General features: G+C 58.8%; 1 protein-coding gene across 23 annotated transcripts in view; it reads left to right on the top strand.

Moving 5' to 3' along the window:
* SRCIN1 (SRC kinase signaling inhibitor 1) overlaps nt 1-26,913 on the top strand; it is a 180,072-nt gene that overhangs the window by 56,295 nt on the left and 96,864 nt on the right. For 9 of the 23 annotated variants that reach the window (XM_043536627.1, XM_043536634.1, XM_043536625.1 and 6 more), the window contains one exon: nt 25,080-25,363. In XM_043536627.1, the coding sequence (XP_043392562.1) occupies nt 25,080-25,363 (284 nt within the window). Of the gene's footprint in view, nt 1-1,234; nt 1,974-25,079; nt 25,364-26,913 lie in introns of those variants that run through there. The other 14 variants (XM_043536626.1, XM_043536629.1, XM_043536631.1 and 11 more) reach the window with 9 other exon arrangements.

Genomic DNA, 26,913 nt, shown 5'->3' with positions numbered 1-26,913 from the left:
GCCTTGTTGTGAAGGGCCAGTCTGGTTCTCCTCCACAGGACAGAGCCGTGGTGTAAGAGAATTGGACCCGGCTCGCTTTGGGGGAAAAGGGCTCTCGAGGGGGAAAATGGTCTTGTGGTTATGGGGCTGGAGTGGTCCTTTGGAAATGGAGGTTCAATGCCTGCCTTTGCCCCCAGGGCGAGTCACTGATTCTCTGTGCCTCGGTTTCTCCAACTGTAAAATGGGCATAATGATACTGCCTTTCTCTCACCCTGTGGTTGTGTCTGTTTAGACTGTAAGGTCTGTGGGACAGGGACTGTTTCTTGTGTGTTTGTATAGCACCCAGCACGATGGGACACTGAGCACAGCTCACGCCTCTGGACATCCCTGTAATGTCAATAGAGATAAAAATCCTGGTGTGGTAGGATGTGAATTGACTCAGTGGGGCGGGTTAGTTAGTTTGTACAGGGGAGGCAGCGAGTTCGAGTGAGTACAGCACTGGCTAGAAGGCAGGACGCTACGGTCTCTAGTTCCTGCTCCGCCACTGACCTACTGTGTGACCTTGGCCAAATCACTTTCTCTATGCCTCAGTTTTCCCCTCTGGACAATGGGGATAATCCTCCCCTCCCAGGAGTGACCCGAGGATTAATATTTGGGAAGCGCTTTGAGATTTCAGCTGGGATCTGTTGCGTGCAAAGGATTGTCCTTTGCTTCCCTCGGGGGTTGGCGGGGACCGGGGGCAGGCTGTAGAGGAAGCCCATCGGGTTGCCGTGAGCCTGGGGGTAGGATTATCCTTTCTGCTACCTCCAGCACACGCAGTGACAAGACTCAGCCCGTGACAGCGCGTGCAACTGCAGCATCATGGACAGCACTGGGAGCTCCCTCCTGCACCGCAGCCTCTTGAGACTAAGCCCCCCAGGGCTCACATGCAGCATCTTGGCCCTGATCTCTGCAGTGAATTGTTTCCTTGGCCACGCTCAGCCTGGGAAAGGGTCATGCCAAAAAGGATGGGCCTGGATCTGCCCTGGCCCAAAGGCCAGGGGTGTTTGGAGCAGGGGTTTCAGGCTGGGCCTGCCCATGCCAAGCTTGTGAGGGAGAGAGAGGATCTTTGCATGGCTGGGACAGAGCGGGAGAACAGGGCACTTATCCCCCCAGCCCCACATGCCCCTCCCCAGGCCTTTCTCTGCTCTGTGCCACCTCAGCCAGCTGTCACGCTAGGGCGCTGTCCTGCCCCTCCTCGCACGGGTGCCCCCGAGGGGCCAAGCTGGAGATCAGCCGGAGAGCAGGGTCCTACAGGCCTGCGGGGACTGTGTCTTTAAGAGCACAGAGCCTGCCTTGAATGCAATCAGCTCCGCATGGGTAGCCAAGCTCCCGTCCCTAGCACACACAGCTCCCCGCTGGTGGCAAGGGGGTGGCGAGGCTGTGGGCACGCAGGCAGCGGGCGGCAAGGGCATGGGTGTGCACGGACGCCTGGCACTCGGCCTGCGTGACTCGTTGGACGGAACACACTGACATTTGAAAAGGAAAAAAAAATACCCAGAGAAACAGAGGGAGCTTTGAAACGACCGGGAGAAAGACACACAGCAGGGGAATCGAACGGGGCAGAGGGGAAAAGTTCCTGGGCAGGGAGAGGATGTGAGCAGAAGGGCTGGCCGGGAGCCGGAAGGATGCCATGGACTCTGGCAGGGAAAGTGGGGCAGCAACCGGCAGCCATGGAGACAACCTCGCAGACACCCATGCCAGCCTGGCAGATCCCCCCTCTCTAGCTCAGCGACGGGAAAGGGGACTGGAGTCTGGCTGGAGCCTGGAAAGGTGGGTTCTGGACTGGCTACCTCCTGCATTGACTGGCGAGGAAGGCCAGCTTGCACCCTCCCACCCGACTTTCTCCAAGGCTGAGGATCCGGATGTCGATTGAACGTGACAATCGCCGGGCAGTTAAACGCCGACCGATTCCCGGGCACGCACTGGATCGAGGTCAGTGCCCATGTAATCAGGTTTGTAACAACCCACCTAGCTGGTCGCTTCCCATGAATACATGCTTAATAATGAACTGCCTCTGTCGTTAATTAACATAAACAGCTAATGGACCTCGAGATGTCTCCTTAGATTTAACTTGACAGAGATGGCGTGTTGATTTAAATGCCAGGCGATTAGTAAAACCATCTTTAATTTGGTTTAAACATATGCGACAAAACGCGTGTGTGTCGCACAGAGTTTGGAGTCTTGCCTGGGAGCCGTCTCCTGGTTCCTCTTCAGCTCCACGCAACCGTGGTTCGCATCCCCACGGTGCTTCCTCCGAAGCATCGCTGAGGTTTGTGTAGTGGACATGGAGAACAACTGAGTGCAGTCCTCTTTGTCCCAGCCCTTGACACAGCAGCAGGATGGTATCACGGCCCCCTGCCGTCGTCTTGTCTCAAGACTAAACGCAGCCCGGTTTTTAACCTGGACTGCAGCAAAGTTGCATTTCGGGGGGCGGGGGGGCGCACAGAAGAAGTTCTAGGGAAGGGTCAGCTCTGGGGGAGGGGGGCTTCTGGAAGCACCCAGGTGAAACTGACAGCTCAAGGTGAGCTCAGAGCCCGCAGATAGCAGCAGACAAAGATCGTACCACGTGTGTTTCCAAACAGGGTTGGCTCTGTCCTGGGGCGTCTACGGCTGAAGGTCACGCCGCTAGGAGAGTAAGGGGGAGGCAGGCGCAGTTGCCTTTGTCCTTCTTTTGCTTGGATAAACCTAGCTGGCTGGACAGCTTCTCATTGCAGCTGGGGGGAAGGACACGGGTCCAGCCAGGAGGATTCGGTTTGGCTTTAGCTTTTAATCATGCACCTTCCCCTCTGCTGTCCCCTGCAGCAACGGTTATTAAAGGCCGGAAGGAGCCATTGTCCCCTCTCGTTAAGAGCTGCTCGTCAAGGATGGCAGAAATAAGGAGGGACAAGATCTGCTTTTGGCAGAAGTGTTGTTCATAGGAGCCCTTTGCGATCTCAAGGGCTACATGCCACGGATGTAGCATGCATCCGGGAGAGAGTGCCTTGATCTCAGAGCAGTTCTTCAGACTTGCTGGCTGCTCTAGACAGCCGGCTGGTGTGCGTAATGGATAGCAAGCCATGTCTGCACCCGTGGGACAATTCCCACTGATTCCATCATGGATCGCTCCTGGTGAAGGGGGTCAGACTGGACCAGGAAGTCACCAATTTTGGTGGGCATTGCAATGGGTCATGGAGTTGCATGGCAAGGCGGCATTGGGGCATCTGGCACCGGGGTTGCACCACAGGGACATGAGGGGGAGAAGCATGTCTGCCGGGCGTTCCTGAAGCGGGGGTATATCGGGAGGGTACGGGGAGACCATCATCTCCATGGTTTCCCAGCGCTATCGCCACCACCATTTAGATTTGCCTCCCTGCAAGCGCTGGCTTCCTGTCTTGCTGTTAAGCCCCTTCTCCAGCTCGCCGTGCCCTGCCTTTCACATTTAATTTCTTGCTGTGCGATCGCCGGCCTCCATCACCCGCTTGTCTGCTTCTCCCAGACTTCCCATTCGCGCTTGGGACGATCATGCCAGCAGGGGCAGAGGGATGTCGTGGGGTGGAGAACGTGTCCTGATGTAAAAGTGCCCCTTACAGATGGGGGGGGACAGGAGTGGGCCCTTCCCCGAGACAATTCTGAAACACATGATGCAATGCCCCCGATGCAATGCCCCCGTACCTGAGATGGGGTATAAGACAGATCAGACCACGTCTTTCCCGTCGAACCCACCCGCCAAGTATTTCATTATCAGTTGCCAGAGGCAGGCTGTATAGCAGCAAGCAGGTAGCAGAGCCTCCCCAGCCTGCCGGCTCTGCATTTCCAAGTGCTCAGACAGCAGCACCCACAATTGAGCCCAGATATTCAGAAGAGCTTGACTCCCATCTAGGCACCTAAATCAGGGCCAGGTTTTTCGTAAGAGCTCCGCACCCAGCGTCTCCCACCGTGACGCTGCTGGACAGATTGTCAGAGGGGCTCCTCTGCTCCTGACATGCGGAGTTCTTGGAAACCTGCCGCCTTATTTTGGCGCTTCCCTGGAAGCTGAGATCTCTTGCAAACCTCCCCCAATGTCACTTGCCCAAGGTCGTAAGGGAAGTTTCTGGAAGAGCCACGAAACTGAACCCAAATCTCCTATGTCCCCCTTCGGGGCCTTACCACATGTCCCCCCTTTCTCCTCTTGCCCGGCTTGAGACCCGGAGGGCTGGCTAGTGGAATACAGAAGCTGGCTCTGTTGGCCCTAAGCTCTCTCTGGGTATGTATATTTGTTGGGCCTTGTGCGGCTTGCTTGCAGATGCATTTGCTTTTGATGAACTGCAGCAGTGCAGTCAGAATCCCCTCGTCAAGCTGCTGCCAGGCGGCTGTCAGCGAGCAAGCAGTTAGCGTGACTGCGCTGACGGCTGCGGATTAGGGGAAGTGATTAGCTTGCCGGAAATATTTGCACCAAGTGCATTTGGACAAAAAAGAAGAGCTCCTAACCTGGTGTGGAAAGCCACCTTCCCCATTGGAGGTGGGGGGAAGCACGCCATGCCGTGGAGGAGACGTCTCCAGGCGCCCGTTCCCTGCGAGCGCTGGCTGCCTGTCTTTACGTTAAGCTCCTTCTCCACCTCACCCTGCCCTTCGCATTTAATTTCTTGCCATGCGATGGCCGCCCCATGCCCTCGCTTGTCTGCCGGCCTCCATCACTCGCTTGTCTGCTTCTCCCACGCCTCCCATTCGTTCTTGGGAAGATCATGCCAGCAGGGGCAGAGGATGGTCATAGGGGTAGGGCCCTGGCCAGGAACTTGGGATCAATTCACTGCCTCTTCCTGTGACCTTGGGCAAATCACTTCAACTGGGCCTCTGTTCTCCCACTGTGAAATGGGCATAATACCTGCCAGCAACCCTATGAGGCTAAACTCCAGGAATGCTTGTGAGGTCCTCCTAGGAAAGAGGGATTTCAAAGGTCTTAGCTAGTGTAAAGGCTTCCCTAAAGCTCCGCTGTGACACCTTCCCTTCGCTCCTGAGGAGGCTGGTGACCGCTGACCCCTCCCTGCTTTGCCTGTTTATTCCCCTGTTGCATTGTGTCCCCATCTTCAACTCTGAGCTCTCTGGGGCAGGGGTGCCTTTGTGCATGCAGACACAATGGGGCCTGGCTCCTGGTTGCCACCATAGCAGAAATAACAAGCAGTCCCCACTCCCCTGTGGCCAGCTGGAGGTTGGCGAGAGGTGCTTGTGAGCCTGTGGCGTGTCCCGGCACCACTGGCATCTGGGGCAGAGGCAGCCAGCCCGTTTGTTCCCCTTTTTCTTTGCACTGGAACAGGGACAGTGGCCTGGCTCCGGTTAGTGACTCTGCTCAGTCAGAGTGTCCTTAGGGGAAGGAATGGCCCCGACGGGAATTGATTTTCGATCTCTGTGTGCGGTCTCTCCAGCCCTCCTGCCTCCTCCCTCTCCTGCTCTGTCATCTCTGCTCTTTTTATCCCTTGTGTCTTTTTCTCGCCCGCCCGGCAGCCTCTGTTAGCCAGGGCCCTGGATGCACAGCAGTGCAAGGCCCTGCCCTGCCGTGGCGAGATACCGCGCATCCTGTCAGTTGTTCGAGGGGGCTGAGCCGGCTGAGCAGCAATCTGGATGCCTCAGTCCCCACTCAGTCATAGCCAGTCTGGATTTGCTTGCCATCAGTAGCCCTGGTGGAGGTTAGTGTGGCCGTTCTGGACTCCCTGTTCCTCCGGCAGGAACTCAGTAAATTTCCCTTCTTTTAAAAAAAAAAAAAAAAAAAAAAGCAGCTCCACTCAATTCCAGATCGGCCATGGGAGAGGCAGGGCTGCTAGCGGCTAGAGCAGAGAATGGGAACCAGGAAACTGGTATTTTGTTCTCACCTCTGCCACTGACTTGCTCTGCGACTTCAGCCAAGTCACTTAACCGCTCAGTGCCTCAGTTTCCCCACTGCTAGGAAGGGAATGACCTCATTTATAGACTCTAGTAAGTCTCTTAGAGATCATGAGATGAAGGGCACTGTAGAAGCACCGATTACTCCAGGTCACCAACCTCCTAATGTTGGCAGTGCCCCTGCATTGCCCCTCCCCCGAAAAGCCTGTGTTTTAAAGATGGTCTGATGAAAAACGGATAATAACCAGACAGACAGAACTTCCCCAGGGGACTGATTAGGGGTGAATCAGGCCTTTCAACTCTGTGGTTTAGTGTCCAACCATTTTACAGGTGGGTTAGAGGGGCCACCAGCAGTCCCTGCCTGCCTGGCTTCTGAAAGGAAGCTTGAACCCTAGCTGGATCCAGCCCAGGTTTCGGTAGAGAAGGCATGGACCAGATCCAAACCGTGGGAATGGGGGGAGCGACAGAGTGCCATAGGGAGCGCTTCATGGGACTTGCGTATCACTGGAGGGACCCTGTCTATCCGCAACGGATAGCAAAGCTTCCTCTGACCTCGGCGGGGCCAGGCGTCCGGCCCTAAAATGCTCCAATGTGTAAAGTTAGCTGCAAAAGGACTTTGTCAGAGGGTCTGTAACGGGGCTGGACTCAGCACCACAACGCCTCCTGTTGGCCGCCCTGGCAATTAGCTCTCGTTTCGCCGGAGCACCCTCGTCTAGTGGCGTCTCGCCCCACCTCGCTCCCTGGACCGCAGCATCCTCTTCTGGACACAGCCCTCTGACTGCGCCCCACTCAGTTCTCTCCCCCCTGCCGGGGGACCCGACGATCCTCAGTCCGGCCACTCCCCTCGGGGGCAAGTGGGGGGGGGCAAAGGCAAGGACAGGACCTGGGCCCGCTTGCTCCTCCGGGTCCCGGCCCAGGGACCCGATAGCCAGCAGCCACGTACTGCCCCTCCTCCTACTCCACCGTCTGTTTCCCCCAGGCCACTTCCCCGCAGCCCCAGCACCTTCTCCGCCCTTGTATCAGGGCCTGAGACCGGCACTGTCAGGTGGCCCCCAGCCCCCCTCCTACAGGGCAGCCAGTCCTCCTCCCTTGGCCCCCAGGGAGAGTCTGCCCCTGTCCTGCTCAACAGCCCTTCTTATATGGGCCAGCCTGGCCCTGATTGGCTGTCCCACTAAGCCTTCTCCCTATTGGCTGGCTCAATAAGCTCTCTTTTAATCGGCTGGGTTCTGCACCGCCTCCCCAAGGCGGCTTTAACCCGTCTTCTGCCTGGGTGGGGGGGCAAAGGCTGGCGCGGCTAGAGAGGAGCGGGTGAGGCACTTGCTGTCCTGCTGCGGCATCTATAACGCAGTCATCTGGTTAGACGGCTCGGCCATCACCTCCTCCCCAGGGCATTTCAATCACAGCTCTCTGCTAGACCAGCTGGCATTGTAAACCCCAGCCTGTGGGACCCGGGCTTGTGGACTCAGAATTTCCAAGCCGTGCTTGAGCGTCCGCACTGCAGCGTAAACGTGGGCTTGCCATCGCTGGGCCCGGGTCTCACCGCCGCGCTAACAGGTCCATACTGCAGTGCGCAGACCTCGTGACTCAGGTCTGTGGCTTGAGCTGCGGCCACACGACAAAATGACAGGGCTTGGACCTGAGTCACAGCCGGACTCAGGCTCTGGCCCACCCCTCTGGCAGCATCCTAAGACCCGTGTCCCGAGTGCTCGCTGCCCCGGGTCAGACCGATTTGTGTGTGGACAGAAGGCGCGCTTGGGCTCACACCCAAGTCACAGCCCGGGCTAAGCTGCAGTGTGGCCATGCCCTGTGTGCGTGGTGTCTCTGAGTGACGGAATGGAATGGGCCAAGAGGAGCTCAGTGCCTTCGCTACCACCGTGACGGGTGCCTTCGGTTTGACACCATGACGTCCTCCCCACGCCCATGCCCAGTGTCCCCATCCCCGCCCTGGTGCTGCGGCTCACGGCACTGCATTCCCTCTTCTCAGCCCCTTCTCCACGACCCGTAGGGTGACCAGACAGTAAGTGTGAAAAATCGGGATGGGGTGGGGGGTAATAGGAGCCTATCTAAGAAAAAGACCCAAAAATCGGGACTGTCCCTATAAAATCGGGACATCTGGTCACCCTAATGACCCGTAGCTAGAGCTGTTCCCCAGTGCTCACGCTGCTGCAGGCCGGCCCCCCCGTCAGCCGCCCCACCAGGCTAATCCAAAGGCAGGTGGAGGGTGTGGGGGGGCTCCTGTGGGAAGGATGATGCTTCTAGCCAAGTTCAAGTCCACCTGCCCTGTCGCTCCTGCTCTCCGTTGCTCCCCGCGCTGCCTCCCTGGGTTGTCCTCCCAGTCCTGCTCCCACCATGTAACAGGACACATTGATTCGGCGCTGCATGGGGGGCGGTTATTGCTTTCCTCATGCCTGATCAGTTGGAATCAATTTCCAGGGTAATTTGCCTCAGTCGCTCGCCTCGAAGGAGTCAGGGCTGGTTTTAAGCCTAACTGCAGCCCAGCTCTGCAGGGGATGGCAGGGGAGGAGGCAGCAGGCCATGCAAAGCAGCCTTCATTTCAGTGCTTAGTGGTCCTAAAAATCTCTCCAGCAGCCGGAGAGTGGCTCTGGCCCCTCTGATCTGCCGGGGAAAATGGCTTCCCAGTGCAGCCGGGTTGGCTGGCAGAGCCATGGGGGCCTACGGACACTGGCTTCCTGAGTGTTCGGAGAGCTGCCTGGGCACTCAGCATTGCATGGCGGGGAGACAATCCCTCCCTGCCCTGGACCAAGCCATTCTGCGAGGGGCTCTAGGGTTTGGTGGTTTTTAAAATCTTCTCTGGGTTGGTGGTTCTAGGACGGGGAGCTCTGAGTAATCCTGGCTCTGCCTCTGGGCGATCTCAGGTGCCCCACCTTCCCCCAGGGTAAAATGGAGCTAATCCCCGCCTCTCTCGCAGGGGTCACGTGAGTCAGGTACGGGGCTGAGCCGCGCCGTGACGCACCATGGAAATTAAAAGCCCGATAGCCTGGTGGGCGTTGAACGTTGTTCTGGTTAGGGCACAGCCCAGGAAGGCACCGTGCGCGCACTCTGCCAGGCCCCTCACTCCCGACCTGCAGCCCCCCTGACATTCCAGCCTCCCCGCTCTGCCAAGGCCTGTGCCATCCCCATCTGCAGCATCTCCTGCTAATCCGGCCTCCCTTATCAAACCCCCGCCCCCGCTTCTCCTCATGAAGCACCAGCACCAGCTCCGGCTGGCTCCTGACAGCAGCAGGGGGGACGCAGGAGCAAGTCTGATCTATTCTGCCCAGTGGAGGGCAGCGGTGAACAGACACTCGCCGGCCCATCACCAGTGCCGTAGCACCTACACTGATCTGCACACGTGTGAAAGGCTTTGCCAGCAGCCAGGCAAGGAGCCCCCTAGCAGCGATGGCCGAAGAGGACATCAGTGGGGGAGGTTTAGGTTGCCAGTGGGGGAGGTTTAGGTTGGATATTAGGAAAAACTTTTTCACTAGGAGGGTGGTGAAACACTGGAATGCATTACCTAGGGAGGTGGTGGAATCTTCTTCCTTAGAAGTTTTTAAGGTCAGGCTTGACAAAGCCCTGGCTGGGATGATTTAGTTGGGGATTGGTCCTGCTTTGAGCAGGGGCTTGGACTAGATGACCTCCTGAGGTCCCTTCCAACCCTGATATTCTATGATTCTATTCTATGATTCTATGACATGGGTCTGTGCACACACGTGCAGTGGGAGAGAGGCAGTGATTCAGGGCCATCACCTGGCTGTTGGGTGCAGGGGAAGATGGAGCCTGGGAGTCAGGACTGCTCGGTTTGGCTCCTGACACTGCCATTGGCCTCGGGCTAGTCACTTCCTCCATTTCTGTGCCTCAGTTTCCCCTGTTTAGCTAGCCTCCTAGTCTGTTCTTCATCCCCATTGCTAGTCCCGCCTGTGGAGGGAGACAGTTGGCCCACTGGGTGAAGAGGAGAGTCCCAGGTTTGCAGCCACCACTCCAGAGCAATAAGTGCATCCGGGGGGTGGGAAGGCAGCCGCGTTGGTTTCCTCCTAGTTGTCAGGCTGCACTGCCTGTCATTATCATGGCAGCATGGGAGGGAGAGGAGCAGGCCCTGCTTGTGTTTATGTTATTCAGCATTTCCCCCTTTCCATCGGCCTCTCTGGTCCTTTATTTTGATGCAGTGCCGCCAACGTCCCGTAGCGATAGAACTCAGGACTTCCAGAGCTCAGAGCGTGAGCCGCTGCAGCTTGAGCTGAAGCAGTAAATCCCCCCGCTGGCACCTGTAGTAGGTTCACATCCTCTGGGAGAGAGAAGGAGATGAAACACACATTGAGCCGTGGTTACCCGTCCCTCCTCTATTAATTTCTAATGCAAAATTAGCCTGTAGAACTCACTGCCACAAGATAGTGAGGCCAAAAGCTTAGTAGGATTAAAAAAAGGAGGAGATATTTATAAAGACAATGAGAGCATCCTCGGTTACCATAAAGAGGCTAACAAAAGCGTGTCTAAGGGCTGTAAACCCTCATGCTTCAGGGTCTAAGACCTCCACTAACTGCTGGGGATCAGGAAGGAAGTTCCCCAGTGGCCATGTTATTCCATAGTTGTCCTCTAGGGGGATTCTTGCACCATCCCCTGCAGCGTCTGGCACTGGCCCTAGCTGGAGACAGGATCCAGCCCCTGGTTTGATCTGGCAATACCTGAGTTGTTCCAGGAGATGCAGCCCCAGATCTCCATTGCTCCAGGAGCAAATGGATCGTCAAGACGACTGTGAGCTTTCATTCTTCATATTGCTCTTCCCTCCTCAAATAAGGCAGCCCTGGGGCTCAGAGGGTGGGGGGAGGGTTGTGTTTGTTTTAAGGACACAAACTCTCTCTTGATGCTCATGTGCTGGGACAGACCCATTCGAGCAGGCAAAATATGCCTACACAGGCCTACGTGTGCGGCCTCTGCTCAGGCTCACACTCAGAGCACAGTGAGTTCACTGTGGAAGTGCAACCAAATGCCCCTCACTATTCCAACCCCCTGCAGACACCCGTTCACCTCCCCCAGGATGCCCGCTGTGGCCTGGGGCACCCCCTGCAGTCCTCGAGCAATGGGCGCGGTGTGGCAGGCTGGGAGGCTGCCTTACATGGCAGGCTGGGAGGCTGCCGGCTTGGCGGCGATTGTTTGTGCGTGGCTGGGTTTTTATGACGGGTCGGGTTGGTGGTTTTGTTTGTTTAATTTCCTCCTTGTGCTTATCTCTGCCAGGCAGAGGGATGCATTTGCTGACAATTCTCCTCCAGTGGAGGTGGCTGCGGCTCTCCCATCTCCGGAGCCCTGGCCTTTAGATCAGTCCCCAGGGCTGGCGCTTCAGAGATAGACCTGGGTGCAGCCCGGTTGGCTGGATCTCTGCTGCGCGGGGGATTGACTCCTGGGGCTCGGAGATAAGGATCCAGATAAGCCAGTCCGGGGGGATCGAAGCGCTTCAGATTTCAGCTGGGCAACAAACTTTAGTGCCGTCGCAGGTGCTTGGGTGCACCTCCCTCCCTGACTTCATAATAAGCATTATTCTTCCGGGGTTTTCGGTGTCGCCCTAGTGCCCAGCAAGCAGGGCCCCGTTGTGTGAGGCACCGTCTGGGTGGTGCGTGCTGGTGATGGGGTGTGATATTCAGCAGGCACACTGGAGTCAGGCTACACAAGCACTCGGCTCAGCCTGAGACTGTCCAGGCGCCGGGAGATAGATGGTGCCTTGTGGTGAAGGCACTCGGGGTCTCTGGGCTCCGCCACAGATCCCCTGTGTGACCTTGGGTGAGTCTGGGCCTCAATCCCCGCTCTGTGAAGATGCTGCTGTTTCCCTACCCCAGAGCAATGGGTTAATGTTAGGCGGGTAACGACCTGAATGTTTGCAACAGAGCCTTAGTAATAGTTACCTGACAGTTCCTCTGCCCCACTGGATACCAAGAAGATCTGTGTGGACAGAGGGTAAAATTGTCTGGTTCTCAATGGCCAGATATATCACAAGCCAGTGCTTCTCCACTTCTGCCATGCCAAGGCCTCACTTTCCCTCCTGGAATCCCCTCCCAGCTCGCTGGGATCTAGCCCGGACCCCCTCACGTTTAGTATTAAAGGCAGGGCAGGGTGGTTTCCATCTCCGACACCTGCCCCTGACCTGCTGGGGCCCCTGGCCCCCAGGCTGAGACCCCCTCCCAGCTCTAGGGACAAATCGGAGGCTTTTATGTCAGGTTTCCAGCAGAAAGGAGACTGCCGCAGCCGAACCCAATGCCAGGCCACGTTTCTTTGCAGATTGACTTTAAATAAACAGCTCCGGCTGTTGAAAACCGTTGGCACTAATCAGCGCCGTTCAGCGCGTGGCAGGGCGATGGGATAATGGGAGCTTGCATTCCTCATCTGGTTCATTTGCATTCTGATTTGCTCTTCAATATGTTTTTTTGATTGTGGGGGGGGGAAGCTTGTTGGTGAGACCCAGACGAAGCTATATGGCAGCTGATAATCGGGCAGCACGGCGTGGAGCAGGCTCAGTGTGGCCTCTCGCAGCCGCGCCGGCTAAGCCAGGGTCCGAGCATTGCTCTAGCTGGAGCATTTTCTGGTCAGCTGGTCATTCAGCAGCAGAGTGGACAAAGCACTTGTCAATGTCCAGCGGGGACCAATCCTGCCCAGGCAAGGAGAGACGAGTGGGTGTGTCCTGTATTTGGTTAGCCCCATTGCTGCAGGATCGCGCAGCCGTTCATGGAGCTCTGCTCATCACGTTCCTGTGATGGAGGGACGCGTTGTCCCCCTTTTACAGATGGGGGAATGAGGAATAGGGTAGATTAGTGACTTGCCCAAAGAGTTCAACCCACGTAGCCTGACTCCCAGTCGGGTGCCCTGCCCCTCCAGCCCAGCCTTCCTACCCTGGAGTAGGGCGGCATCTGGTGGACTCAACGGACAGTTAGACCCATTCTAGCTGCAAGGTTGAGGTCTAGTCTCAGCCCCTGTTGGATACTGTTCTGGCCATCAGCCAAGCCCCTGGAGAAGATGGTGCAGCAGGAGCTGGGTGCGAACAGGTTTCCACCCCAGCTCCCTCCTGCTCACAGCCAAGGGGCTAAGGGAGGGCAGAGCCCAGGGCCTGACTGGGGCTAACCCCAGGGTGCCGGGCAGTGCTGAGGGCGAGCACTCTGGGGTGGCATAGTACGGGGGCAACGCGCCCAGTCTGGACGTTGCCCTCTAGAAGAGGCGGCTGTGGCTAGCTGAGGTGAAGAAGGGAACGTGTTCGTTAAGATGCTGGCGCCCTTCCCCGGCGTAGCGCCTTGTTCTGGGAACGGGCCCGGTTCACCATTGCCGGGCACCTCGGGTAGCCATTTGCACAGTGGGAGGAGGATCCGATAGTGCTTGTGTAAGCGGTGGCACAAGGGGCAGGGCCTGTTGACTTCCGTGGCCCTGCCCAGCGTGAGTGAGTCCGGCTAGCCGCCTGCAGGGTCCTGCATTCAGGGCAGGCTGAGGCAGACGCTCGGTAACTGGCTGTGGATGGCTCCCAGAAGCGGGACGAGGGTTACTATGGATATCTCTCCTGCTGGGCTTGTTGCCTGAGCTGCCGTCCCAGAACGCTTGTTAATGGCGATAATAAAAATACTTCCTCCTTTCCAGGAATCGCAGCGAGCAGCGAGGGGCTGGGTAGCAAAACAATCAACTCCTCTGGGGGGGCACCAGGAGGGGCAGACAGAGCTCCGGGCAAGGCTTCAAATACAAGGGGAAATAGTGCAAGGTGGGTTTAGAAGAGGGCATTGCAGGAAGATGCTGCTCTGGGCCGCCCTGTGTAGGGGGCAGCTGCAGGGTGTTTTTGGGGCTGCATTTTGGGGAGGGCAGGTTCAGAAGGGGGGTGCCTGAAGTAACTTCTGCCCCCTGCCCAGTGATTCACAGATCCAAGCTTTTTAACCATAAAGGGAAGGCCAAGGTATTATTTTGCCCCAGTGCCCGCGCAGGTTGCTAATTAAAGGAGATGTTATCACGTCTCCCACAGCAAATCTCCTGCCAGCTGGACTGTGAATCGACTGCCCTTTCCGGCAGCATCTCTGCCCCTTGTCTCAGTGCCAGCTCCTAATGGGTGCCATCTTGCCAGCAGAGCTTTGACTGGCGTTCCCCAGGATCATCAGCCTTCCAGCTCGTCTGGGTGAGATCCAGCCTGTGCCACCGTCGTTTAATGGTCGCGAACGATCCTGCCACTGATGCTGCCCATGGTAGATCGGAGAAAACCTGGGCCACTTGCATGGAGGGGCCCCATCCCTACCCTGCCCTTGTCTAGACTCGCGGGCAGAGGTTGGCTGGTAGGAGGGCAGGGCCCCTAGCAGCTGGCTCTGGCCCTGAGGGCTGCTGCCTCCTCTGGTAGCAGTGAGTGGGGCTAGCAGGTCCCCGTTGGCCAGCACTCCAGCCCTGAGTGTGAAGGAGCCTGGGCAGGAGAGGACAGATCCCCCTAGAGCCCATAGGCCCGGTGGGGGGGTGGTTCGCTCACTTCCCTAGGGCAGCACGGTAAGCCAAGTCCCTGTGTCATTCCCCACGGGCTGAGGCTGCCCCTGGTGGAAGCATCTTTCCCCAGGAGGCTGTGACGCACTCGAGCCACGTACCGTTCCAAGAGCCTTGCACGCCCCTGGCACCCACACGCCCACGTGTATCGCAAGCAGTGCACGCGGGGGCCAAATCCTGATGGGGTCTGACTTGCTTTCCCCAGCTCTAAACTGCCATCCTGCTTGATGCCAACCCGGACGGGGTAATAGTACAAGCGGTTCCTCCTGTAGGGCACAGACGGCCTTTCGCCATCTTCCCACAATGCACTGCTCGTGGGCGCCATGGGACGGGCTCTGAACCACTCCAGCATGGACACAGGGTGAAACCTCAGCAAGGCAGAGCGTGTCTCAGCCGAGCTGGGGTGGGCTCACTGAGCTGGGCTGCTCTGGGGCCCTCCAGCCGGAAGAACAAGCCAGGCCAACCCAGCCCTCCCCAAAGCTGGCTCTGCCCTTCGGCTTGAACCGCCAGACCGTTGGGTTAGCTGCGCCGGTTCGGCGGCTTTCCGAGTGCAGGGCTGCTTGAGCCGGTTCTGCCGAGCTCGTTCCGTCGGGCAGACCCCGCGCCGAGGGAAAGGCACCGGGGTGAGCCATCTGGCACAGACGCGGTTGAGTGCGGCCCGTCAAAACGCTCCAAGTCGGGGATCTGCCCCTCTCCCATCGCTCCCTCACTCCGACCATGTTCCCTCCTCTCACGTTTAACCATACGGACCTCGACGGCGCGAAGGATCCCGCCACTGGACAGCCGGCACAGGCGCCTGCCTGACCCTGCAGCAGCCAAGTTGCGCCGAGAAAGAGAAAGGGCTTCCCAGGCTTTGGAGGAGACGGCGGTGCAGGTGGCAGGAGAGGAGAGGGAGCTGGGGTGGGGGAGGGAACCAGCTGCGGGTCTGCAGGCAGCACGGCATGGAAGGGGTTATCTCCAGAGCCGGGAACTCCAGCCAGCCAGTGAAAGCCCGCTGGCCCTGCATCTCCACAGCTGCAGTGGTTCCGAGGGATACGAGTGCATTGCTTTCTCTCTCTTGCTTCCCTAATGGCTGGGCAGGGAGGAATCTTGTAGCTCCAAGGGGTTTTGATCTCTCCAAATGCCGCGTCCTTCCCCTTTTCCATCTTTTCCCTCCCTCGGACGATTTTTCATGTTCTGCTAACGGCCGCTGCTTTCACGGCCCGCGTGAGCCTCGCTGGCTCATGAAGATTTATGAAGCTGCAGTAATAAACTGTGTTGGAAGGATCCTCTCGCTGGTCATCCCCACCGAGCGGCCCCTGATGACATCCCGCCAGGGACCCTCTGTGCCGTCCCTCCCTGGCACATCTCGTGGGGCGCTGGCGCTCTGGGGCTAGGTGGCTTTTTGGTGGGATCCTCAGCCGTGTCCTTTCGAGGGGGTGGGGAGATGTAAAAGGAGAGCGATCGCTGGGGCTGTGCGCACAGTTCCCCAGGAGCCAGTGTCTCTCTGAGGCTTGCGAGGAGCAGGGCTGGTGCTGTTGCCTGGCATTCAGGAAGATCTCACAGGGGAAGGGGGGCATGGCTGTGTCCCCAGCACATGTCCCATAGGACCCTGGGGCGTGGCTTCCCTGCAGCGGCCGGGGAGACACCTTGGTCGGCAGGTAAGGCCATGGATGGATAAATCAGAGGAGAATTCCAGAGCTTCCTTAACCCACCATCTGCCGGGGAGCAGGGCCTCGCCCCAGACACCAGGACTCTCCCTGGGATTGCTATTGTCGTCGTGGGGATTCTGCTGCTTGCAAAGGAGCCTCTTTCCATCCTGCTGAGGGAGGGTGTGTGTGTGGGGCCGGGGTTCCCCTGCCCACCACCCCCAGGAAGGTGGGCGTTGTGACCTGGAAGCCATCCGTCCTTCACAGCGGCACCACCCCGAAGCCAGCTCGGCGCTCATCCTGTGTTAGCCAACAGGTAAGCGAGCGCTGCCGGGACGTGGTGGGACCTGCTTGTTCCTGGGCATGTCCTGGGAGAGAGAGCTGGAGGAGGGAGCTGTTACCCACCAGTTAACCCCCCCCAATGCACACAACAGCACCCCGCCTTCCCTGGGTGCCTGGCTGATTTCTTCTGGGAACTCCAGGCCCGAGTGGGGAGAGCTGCAGGCGTTTCCAGCAGCAGAGGGGGAGCCACTCCGGTTTCCCCGTGGCTGGAGATAGCACTGGCGGGGCAGGAGACGAGGGATCGCCAGGGAAGCTTGGCTGGGCTGCCCCGGCTGAGCTGGGTCAGGGCGTGGCTGGGAGGCGCCCCCTAGCCTAAGCGCAAACACTGCAAGGCGGGAGGTTGGCCATGCAGCGGGGGCGCTGTGAGTCGGGGCGGGGGCATCAGGCCCGCCTGACTAGGGGAGCTGGAGTCTTTTGGAGGAGGCTTGAAGCAGAGAGGGCTGAATGCTGGTGGGACCCCCAAGGGCAAGTCTCTAAGAGAAGGGGCGCCAACCCCTGAGCGGAATCGCGGGGCGGGTACCTCCGTCCTGTCTCCCTTTGCTGCCCCGCTCCGGGAGGCTGGTTCGGAGCCCCTTGGCCGTAACGCAGCAGGGCCGTTCTGGTGCTGTCAGCCAGCCAGCTCCACTGCACAGACTGGCCGCAGCGTCACCTCCTTGGCGATCGTCCCCCACTCCGGGTGTGGGCCAAGCAGCGAGAGCCTGGACCAGCCACGCGGCTGTGGGGAGTCTGCGCTGGGGAGCAGGAAGGCCATTGGGAGCCTGTGTCGGGGAAGGGAGCCATGGGTGGAGCTGGGGGTTGGAGGCAAAGGCCCCACCCCAGTTGCGTGGCCAGGCGTGACAGAGCCGAGCCAGTGGCTGGAGCCATCTCGTGTGGGGTTTGTTACATTTCTCTCCGGGAAAGGGTCAGCAGAGCCCTGGGGGCGAGCCCCTGGGGCCAGGTGTTGCCCACCAGACCAGCAGAGATCAGCCCTCTCCACGGGGGCTGGGACCTGGGCGGGGGACCGTGCGTCCCCCAGCGAGGGCCGATCAAGCCAGAGGCGAGGTGCGAGGCCACCACACAGGGCACGTGGCGCTGTGGCTCCGGAGGGTTTCTCACGTTCACGGCCAGCCCTGAGCCTCTTCCCCCCAAGGCACGACGGTCACTCCCGGCTTTGGGGGCCCGGTCAGGACTCACTAACCAAGCCTATGGAGCTGCTGCACGAGTGACCCGCAGCCAGGGCTGGGCTGGAGACGGGGACCAGCTCAATGGCTGTGTCCCAGCAGATGCCAGCGTGGATGGTGTCCCCAGCCCTGAGGCTCCACGCCTGGGCTGCCACCCGCCTCGCAGGGCTGAAATCACTGCTGCGAGGGCCCCTTCCTGGCCTAGCTTCATTCTCCTGTTTTCTCTGCTGGAAGGACGGAATATATCACCCCAGTCCCGGGCCCCCAAGAACCTCCCTACCCTGGGAAGCTTGACCTTTTCCTCTCGATTTTTCCTCCCCTTCCTTGTCATCATGCACGATTTATCACAGCTGGTCGGGAAGCCCAGAGGAACGCTGAGCGGGGCCCCACTGCGCTAGGCGCTGTACAGAGGTGGCAAAGGCAGCCCCCACCTCGCCCAGCTTGCAATGTGCATGTGTGATTCTCATTCGGTGGCTCAGCCTTCCGGAGTCACTGGGATGTCGGTGTGGCTGCCGCAGCAGGCTGAGGCTGTATGGGACGCCTGGATTCCCTGCCCGCTGCAACCCATGCTTCTTCCTGGCGCTGCAGGGGGATGCCCATGCGCTGGAACCCGGGGCTGGCTGAGCCCAGGAGAAACGTTCTCTCCTGAAACTTTTTTGCTTAATTATTCTCAGGGTGGCAGGATGAGCTGTCTCAAGTTGTCCCTACAGCCAGCACGATCCAGGGCTAGGCAGGGCACCATCACCAAAAGGGCTCGGCAGGCAGTTGAGAGGTGTTGGCTTCTGGGTGGGAGAGGATGGGTCCAATGGCTGAGCAGCAGGGGTGGTTTCAGAAGCTGGAGGTACCATTCCCCCCATTCAGGCTTATACAACCATCAACTGGGCCGACCTTGTGGCGCACCCATTAGCTGCAGCACCCCCCTTCGCTGCTATGCTCCCACTTATGCCACCCCCAGGACCTAACTTAGGGTCAGCTTCAGGAAGCACCTGACAAACAAATCGCTTTCCCCACTCTCTGACTTGCAGCCACCTCTAGGCTGGAGCATGGCAGCTGTTTGGAACATCTTGCGACCGTAGGCGGCATCAGCTTGAAAGGAAAAAAAGAGAAATTCTATCGGGCCGGGAGGATTTAGGTCAGTGGAATGTAATTACCCCAGTTTCACTTTGGCCAGGAAACTTGGATAACACCCTTGTTCTTATGGGATCATGAAAGACCACATGTGGTTTCGCTCCTTTCTCACAGCCAGGCCCGGTGGTCTCCCATCTACGTACAAACTCAGCCTGACCTTGTTTAGTCTGGGAGAGCTGCAAGGCTCCCAGCACACAGCCACACAGCCACAGGCCTCCACAAGCAGCTTTGGCCTTGGGGAAAAAGATGGGGAGTAGGAATAATATGGGGGGCTTGGCAAAGCCTGGCCTGGAGATGGAGCCCACGATCCGATGCCTGCAGGGGTACTGCCCCCTCCACTTGCTCATCATCCTCTGTCTTTGGAGATGAGGGGCGCTGGGATCCGGAGCGGGGAGAGGGGCCCTCCTTGGGATTACCTGCCAGGAGTGTTCGCGGGGGCTGCTCCTCTAATTGCTGCACTGGTGGGTTCCAGCGTGTGGCTCCTGGGGTTAATTGCACCGACAGATCTTTCCCTTCGGTTCCGGCTGGACCCCCTCGCGAGAGCCCTTGTGCATGGGGGGTTCTGCAGGGAGCCGGGGTGGCGGAAGGCCTGCCAAGCAGTGGGCCCCCCAGCCCTAAGCAGCGTGGCTCTGACCTGCCTGCGGATCGTGCAGGGCTTTTTAAATAACTCTTTTTAGCAAGGGAGAGAGAGCCAGGGAGCTGGCGCGTTCCACCAGCAGAGCGTGTAATTAGGGAGCCAGGAGCTGCATGCTGATGCGCTGGCGATCGGTGGGCGGGAGCTTGGCACGGTGCCGTTCCCTACGGCTGCTGCTGAACTCCCAAGCAGGGAGAGGCGTCCGGGACTGCAGCACGAGCTTGCCCTGTCGCCGGCCAAAGGAGGCAAGCGCAGGGCAGGCTGCAGCTCCATTGCAATCCCATTGCCTCCCGTCCATTGCAGTTCCACCCCCCCTCCATTGCAATTCTGTCTCCCCCCCCGTGCCCCCCCAACTGCCCAAGGAAGAGGAGAGAGTTTCTTGGCACAAATGGCAGTGTTGTCTCTGCAGTGGCTTGACTGTTCATGCACGATCGTGCGCTCTCGCACACTCCTGCTTCAGCCATGCAAGCGGGTCTCGGCCAGGAGGCTGCGTGCTCGAGTGGCTGGAGAGGAAGTCTAGGACACCCGGGTTCTCGTTCCGATGATGCCAGTGACTTGCTGTGCAGCCTTGGGCAAGTCGCTGCCCCTCTCTGTGCCTCAGTTTCCCTATCTGTGAGACAGAGGGAGAACCTCCCCCGGCCATGGGACGGTGTGGGGACGAATTCGGTCGGGTTTAGAGCGGAGTTTGTAGTGGAAATGCCTGCTGTGACTGAGAAGTGATTATCCTGTGAGGTTGGCCACCTTTCCCTGGCATCTCCCCAGGAGGCTGTCGTCAGCTGCTCCCTGCTCGCTGTGCACTCTTTTGCAGCACGAGCACCTCCCCACACTCCGGGATCCAGGCTCTGCATTTCTCTGACACGGGCTTTGATTGTTTATTGTAGGGCCTAGTCCAGTGCGGGACCGGGCATCTTAATAGGCCTCCTCTCTCTCTCACTTCTACAATACAGGTTAACAACGGGGAGTCCGGACTCCTGGGTTCTGCTTCCGGCCCTGCTGCTATTTGCTCTGTGGCCTTAGGGAAGCCATCTGGCCTTTCCTTGCCTGTTTCCCCACCCGAGGATGGGCTGAGAATAGGTACCCGCGCCCCAGGGGTGTTGTGAGCTTAGAGCTATTGTCTGCAAAGCCCTTTGAGATCCCAGGCACAGAAGAGGGGCCGGTGTGGTGAGCACTCCGGGCTGGACCCTGTTGCTCAGAACGCGACGTTTGTGTCTAATGAACGGGGAGCAGCAACCAGCTTCGTACCAGGACAGAGACCCCCACTCACTGCATTGCCCCCTGCATCAGTGAGACACGCCCCAAAGGCTGGCTGCCCGTGGGGCGGACAGCGTTGGGGATGCCCTGACATCCTGGCTCGTCCTCCCAGGGCTGTCTCTGGCCCAGCTGGGTACGGCGGCCCCATCCAGGGGATGCTGGTTGGCTGGCGCCTCCCGTGGGTTACATCACGGAATGGCAAGGTGAGACGGTCCCTGTAGGAGCGGGCGGTGGAACAACACAGGGGAGCTCATGAGCATTGGCATTGCCGGCCGGTTCCCTCTGCATCAGTACAGAGCCAATGCCCGGCATGGCTGTACAGTGTGTGAGGGGGGAGTATCCTTCACTGGAAGCGGTAAAGCAAGGCTTTGACACGAGGTTCACGAAAGATCCCATGGTTCTCTTGGGCAAGACTGCCCCATGCTTGAAAATCTGCCATGCAGGAAGAACCTGGGGCACTTGGTCTCGCAGCTGGGAGTTGGGGCCCTGACCTGGCCGGATCCCAGCCCGGTAACTCCATTCCCCGCCTGGTTCCACGCAGGAGACGTGGCTATCAAGGCAGATTCTCCCAGGGGCTGGAGTCCCCGCTGGACTTTCCATCTGGAGCATGTCCTAGGCCAAAGTTTCCCCCAGCTGCCTTGGCTCGGAGGTGCTGTCACCGCCTGTTAGATCAGGCACCAGCCTGCCAGGTGACCCTTGGCTTTTCAAGGCCAGGCTCTCCGGGAAGCTGGGCTGGCTTTTCCGAATCTCTCTCCTGAGCAGCCGCGTGTCGGTCCCAGCCCCAGCCTGGCACAGAGAACTCCTGAGAAAGCCGTTTCCCTCACCATTTCCCAGCAGCCCAGTTGAGCGAGCCACAGGGAGGCTGGAGTGAGAGCCTGTCAGAGGGTCCCGGCTGCAGCCCAGACTTGCTGCCTGGACGTGTCCTCTGGGGCTACTTTCCTCGGAGTGTGTGCACGAACCCATGTTAGGCCAGGGCAAGCTGGGGTGGGTGGGATCGAGCAGGGAAGGGCAGGGTGTGGGACATGGTGGGTTGCAGTGGGGGGCAGAGAGCATGGCATCTTGCAGTGAGCAGTGTCCTGGGGACAGTAGGGGAGAGAGGGGTCAGGGGCCAGGAGGGGCTGCTGTGGAGGGGGTGGGCAGCTCAGCAGGTGGGGGGACGGGTCCTGGGGGAAGGAAAAGGAAGGAGATGTTGGAATCACCTTCGCGGGGTTGTGGGGGTGGGGGATTTAACAGGCATTCTGGAATTTGCTGAGGGGAGACAGACCCTAAGCTGCCCTCCCCTTTCAAGCTCCAGGAAAGCTCCAGGCAATCTCCGCGTGCAGGGAGTCCCAGTCATTAATTACCACTCGCAGGCTCGGCACAACTTCACTGGAAATTAAAATCACGAAGTGCAGCCAATGAATTACCCGTGGCTGCAAACCGGCAAGCGTCCCCCCACCCCCTTACTTTCTGTGTGATTGCTGGCCCCCACCCCCGTGGTATCCTCCTCCTTTGCAAAAAGAGGGACAAACAGCACTCTGCAAATGACCATTGACTGATGGGGCGATTGACACAGAAATGACGTGTGGTCCAGGGGTCCCAAACACAGGACCAGGAAAGCTGAATTCGGTTTCCTGCTCTCTGCCTGGGGGACCTTGGGCCAGTTACTTTGCTTCCTGTGCCTCGGTTTCCCCATTTATGAAAACAGAGTTAATTTATCCTTCCCTCCCTTACTGGGGTGTCATGAAGTGCTTTGATGTTTGGAGCTCTCTGGGTAGAAATGGCTATAGAAATATCAACATATGAGCCAAAGATGAAGGAAGGCTGGGCTGATGGTTAAGGCACTAGCTGGAGACTCTGGGTTCAATTCCCTGTGTGACATGGGGCAAGTCACTTAACAGCTGTGTGCCTCAGTTTGCCATCCCTAAAATGGAGCTAACAGCACTGCCCTACCTCACAGGATAAATACGCTATAGATTGTGAGAGGCTCACATACTACAGTAATGGGGGCCATATAAATAGCCAAGACCCATGCACTTATTGTAATGCAAACACTGCCCCCTAGTGGTGAGAATCACTGCTTGCCTATGTGTCATAGGCTCTATTCTGTTAACAGCTGGTGGAGATTCTCCTTCAGCCCTCTATCCAGCTGTCTCAGCCAAGAGCCTTAAGCACAGGACTATCCTTCCTCTCCTTTGTCTGTTATTTTATCCCGGGCTACAGTCACCTTGTTTTAAAGTGTTTTTTTTAATCCCAAGGCACCTGTAACAATCCATCGCTATCCGCCTCGGTCACTCACGGCACCGTGGGGCTGGGCTCCGTCTGTGAGAGCTAGGCTGCCCATTGGAGCTGCGTTCTCAGGGTCTCGTGTTTGTGGGGGCTGAGCGCTCCAGGGGATCTCGGAGGGGGATGCTTTCCCAGCTCTCCCTGCCGAGGCCGGTCTTAGAGGTGATGCGGGCAGGTCCCCGCTGTGCATGGAGAGGCGCTAGGCGGTCTAGATGCTTCCAAGACAGGGGCATTTTGCTCTGGTTTGAGGGGGCTTTCCTAATCTGAATGCTGAGAATCTGCCGCTGGCGTGTGTGTGTGTTGGGGGGGACTCCCAGTGGTGACGGGTTCTGGCACTGACTCTGTAGAGCTCTGTCAGCACAGGGCCAGCCAGGGAGATGCAGGATCTGCCAGCAGCAGGCAAGGGGCAAGGTGAACGCTGGGGACGAGCCTACAGAGAGATCTGGGGCATGAGGGACCTCGGGAAGGGGGTGAAGCCGGAGCAGGGAGCTGGCTGAGGAAGGGGTCTCCCTGGGCCTAGGTGTGCTGGCTGCGTCTCTCTGCAGGAAGCGTGTCCCCACGCCTGCCTGGGGAAGTGAGAAGAGATGCCTGTCGCCAGGTGGGGAGCGCGTTGCTTTTGCCAGCTGGACCTTAGCCTCAGAGCGGCGCCGGCGGTCCGAAAGAGTCCCCCTCCCCCCATGCACTGCCCTGCATTTCATTTTCTTTTTGGTATGTCCGTTTGTCTGTGTCCTTCTGTGTGTCTCTGCTCCGGAGCAGCGTACAGGCCCTTGTCCGTCCTGGGTCTCTGACTGTTTTTGGTTTCAAGTCAATTGTTAGCCTTTTCTTTTGAACGTTGTGGTCTCTGTGGTTCCCCTGTCCTGTCCCCCTCTGTCCACGTCTGTCGCTGTCCCGGGCCGGCGGCCCTGCAGCCTTCAGCCTCCCCCTCCCCTCCCCTATGCTGCAATCTGTCCCAGGACAAAACCCTGATTGCAGCCCCTGACCCTCCTTCCTCCTCCCCAGGCCAGAATCCGCCCCCACGACCCTGCCCCCTTCTCCAGAGCCTGAAATCCACCCACCCTCTGTTTGCACCTCAGACGCCAAGCCCTCCTTTGGGGGCCGAACGAGTAGCAGAGAGGGAGGGAGCGTAGGTAGGAAAGTGGCAATGCCTTGGGGGCACAGGGGCTGTTGCTGGCATCTGGTCACCGTGGACAAGCCCAGGACTTTTCATGTGGCTTCTATCTGAGAGGCGATTTAAAGAGACGCTGTCAGATGCTTTAGCCACAGGTTTAGAACTCACCTGTATTGCTGGCTTGCAACAGCCCCCCCTTAGAAGCTTAGATCTTCTCCTTCCTGATTTGCTTGTCCCCCCCGACACACACCTTTGCCCCCTCCTCCCACCGTGGGTGCTGGGCTCTTTGGAAATCAGACCCTGGTTGCAGGGGGCGAGCCCTAATTCCCTGGCCTGTGCAGAGACGGAAGGAGGGAGTCGAATTTCCCGCCTGCTGGGCGTCTCGCTGGGGCCTCTCTGTATTTTGTTGATGTCATTTGCTGCCTGGCAGCGGAGCAGCGAATGGATCCAACCCATCTCGAGAGATTTACCAAGCGGCCAATGCTTCCTCCTCAGGTGTGACCCACCCCCTGCTCTCGACCACTGGACAGCACCCCTTTAAACCTGACCCATCGGAGAAGCCAACTAGTGGATTGCTCTGTCTCCTGGCCACCAAACCGAGGTGGTACCATAAACCGGGGTGCATTGCATGGCCAAGCACCCAGGGGGGAGCAGCCTGTGCAGAGCATTTGCCCGCAGTGCCCCTGCGCCTCTAGTCAGGCGCTGCGGTGGGGTCGCTCTGCCGTGAGCCAGGGCCAGCTGGGCGTGTTAAGCAAGGTGGGACTCGGGCTTCAGGCATCGGCCTTTCACCTCTGGAGAACGAGGCTGCCACATGAATGAAGTCTGGTGGTTGCCAGCCAGGGCCTGCCTTGCCCATGCCCATGCTCTGCCCCTCTTCTCGAGCTAGCATGCTAAAAACAGCAGGGTGGTCACAGCGTAACTGTGCAGGGTAATGGAGAGCCAGGCCCCTAGCCCCCATCCCCTGGGCATTGTACAGCCGCCAGCCATCCAGCCCAAGCTCTGCTCAGGGGATCTGGAGCGTGGACCCTGCCCCCGGCCAGCCTGTGCCATCAGCCCCTCACTTCAGTCCCTGGCTGCCAGCCCTGACCAAGAAGCTCCACGACGGAGCAGTAACTGCTGGATTCCCTGGCCCCTCTCGACGGTCGCCCCAATGACCGAGGCATCAGGCCGAGGGCTGGCGGAAAGGTCCCTGACCCCAGCTCTGCTCTCTCCCCTTCCCCCACCCCGTGTAGATCCCGAGAGGACTAGCACACACATGATCTCAGCGGACGATGCGGAGTACCCACGGGAATACAGGACCCTGGGGAACGGGACCCGGCGCTTCTCCAACGTCGGGCTGGTGCACACCTCGGAACGCCGGCACACGGTGATCGCTGCCCAGAGCCTGGAGGCCCTGACTGGGCTCCAGAAGGCCGAGATGGACCGCAAGCGGGACGCCTTCATGGACCACTTGAAGAACAAATACCCGCAGCATGCCCTGGCCATCCGAGGCCAGCAGGAGAGGATCCGGGACCAGGTAAGGGGCACCGTTTTGGTTAGGCGTTTCCCCCCGTCTCCGCCTTTCAAGGGGCTCTGTGAACTCTAGCCCAGGCCTGGTAGTGGGGTCGGGCAGTGAAGTCACAAGAGGCATAAAAGGGCTGGCGGGCTCGGTTGGGGTCTTGCCAGCAGCGGAAGGCTTTCCTCATGCTCTCCCAGGGTTGTGAACGTACAGCCTCTCTCTATGGGGGCGCGTGGGGGTGGGAATCTGACCTTGGGGGTGGGCTAGGGGACAATCATTGGGAGCAGATTTACCTCTGTGTGGGGAGCTGGGGGTATGGGGAGATTTGATCTCTGGTGGGGGCTAATGGGCATGCAGCAGGGGTGTATTTATCCTCTCTATGAGGAACGGGGGCCATGGAGTCCCCCCCACTCCAATGGATCTGTCCTCCAGGGGGCTAGCTGGCACATGTGGGAGGAGGGGAGACCCCCACCCAGTTCTTTCCAACCTTCACTTGGGTTGGAGCTGTGAGTAGGGGCGGGCGAAGGGTGGCCCTAAACACCCTGCTCGGGGCTTCCTCGCCTCTGGGCTTCCTCCCTCCAGAGCACTTCCCCCCTCCCTTTCACCTTTCACCGCAGCCCCTGCCCCAGCCACGAGCCCCAGGCTGCCTCTTGGGAAGGCGCTTCTGGCCCCCTGTTTTCATTAACCGCCCCAATAGCCCTCCTGCCAAAGGGTAGCCCCAGTGTGAGGCTGGGAGCCTGGCACAAGCCGCGGTGATGGGGGGTGTGGATACATATGCGTGTATCATAGGCCAGATTGCCAAGGCCTCAGCACCCAAATCTTCCCTCCAAGCTCAGCTGCTGTTTATACACATAAATAAGGGCCCGATTCTCCCAAGAACCTAGCACCCCAGGGACACCCGATGTGCTGAGCATTTTGGAAACTCTGGCTCTGACTGGGGGAGAGAACACGGCCCCAGGTGTTTCTACAGCTTGCTTTGTGATCACAGAGCTGAGAAAGGTTTTGAGGGTGAGTCCTTGTTTGGACCGGCTGTTCCCAGGAACTGGGGCTTGAAGCCCAGAGTGGCAGCCAGACGCGGGCGCACGGCTACCTGCACACTAGCTCCACGCAGACTAGAATTGATCATGTTCGTGTCAAAGCGCCTCATGCCGTCGGAGGGCTTGGAGGCCCCTGAACTGAGTGGGGGAAAAGACCCTGTCTGTGTCTGGCGCGGAGATTCCTCACTGAGCTTGAGCGGTTCGGTGCAGGCGCTGAGCGTCGCTGCTCTGGACCCGGGCCACCCCGCCGATGCAGCCTGCTCTGTAATTCCCCGTGTGTAATTCGCAACTGGCCCCCGGCGCAGGCCAGCAGGAGGGGAGAGCAGTGCCGCATCTGCCGGTATCTCCGTAGTACGGAATGCGTTATAGCTCCCCCTTATCTCCAGAGCATGGGCAGCAATGGGGCAAGCTCCCCCAGAGCCATGCACTGCAGTGGGGAGGCAGTGTGACCCCATGGGTAGAGTGCCGGCCTGAGACTCAGAAGTCATGGGTTCTGTTCCCAGCTCAGCCACTGGCCTGCTAGATGACCCT

Source organism: Chelonia mydas, chromosome 27, assembly GCF_015237465.2.
Source record: "Chelonia mydas isolate rCheMyd1 chromosome 27, rCheMyd1.pri.v2, whole genome shotgun sequence".
Taxonomy (NCBI): domain Eukaryota; kingdom Metazoa; phylum Chordata; order Testudines; family Cheloniidae; genus Chelonia; species Chelonia mydas.
Note: the sequence above shows the minus strand (reverse complement) of the source record. Positions and strands in the feature narration are given on the sequence as shown.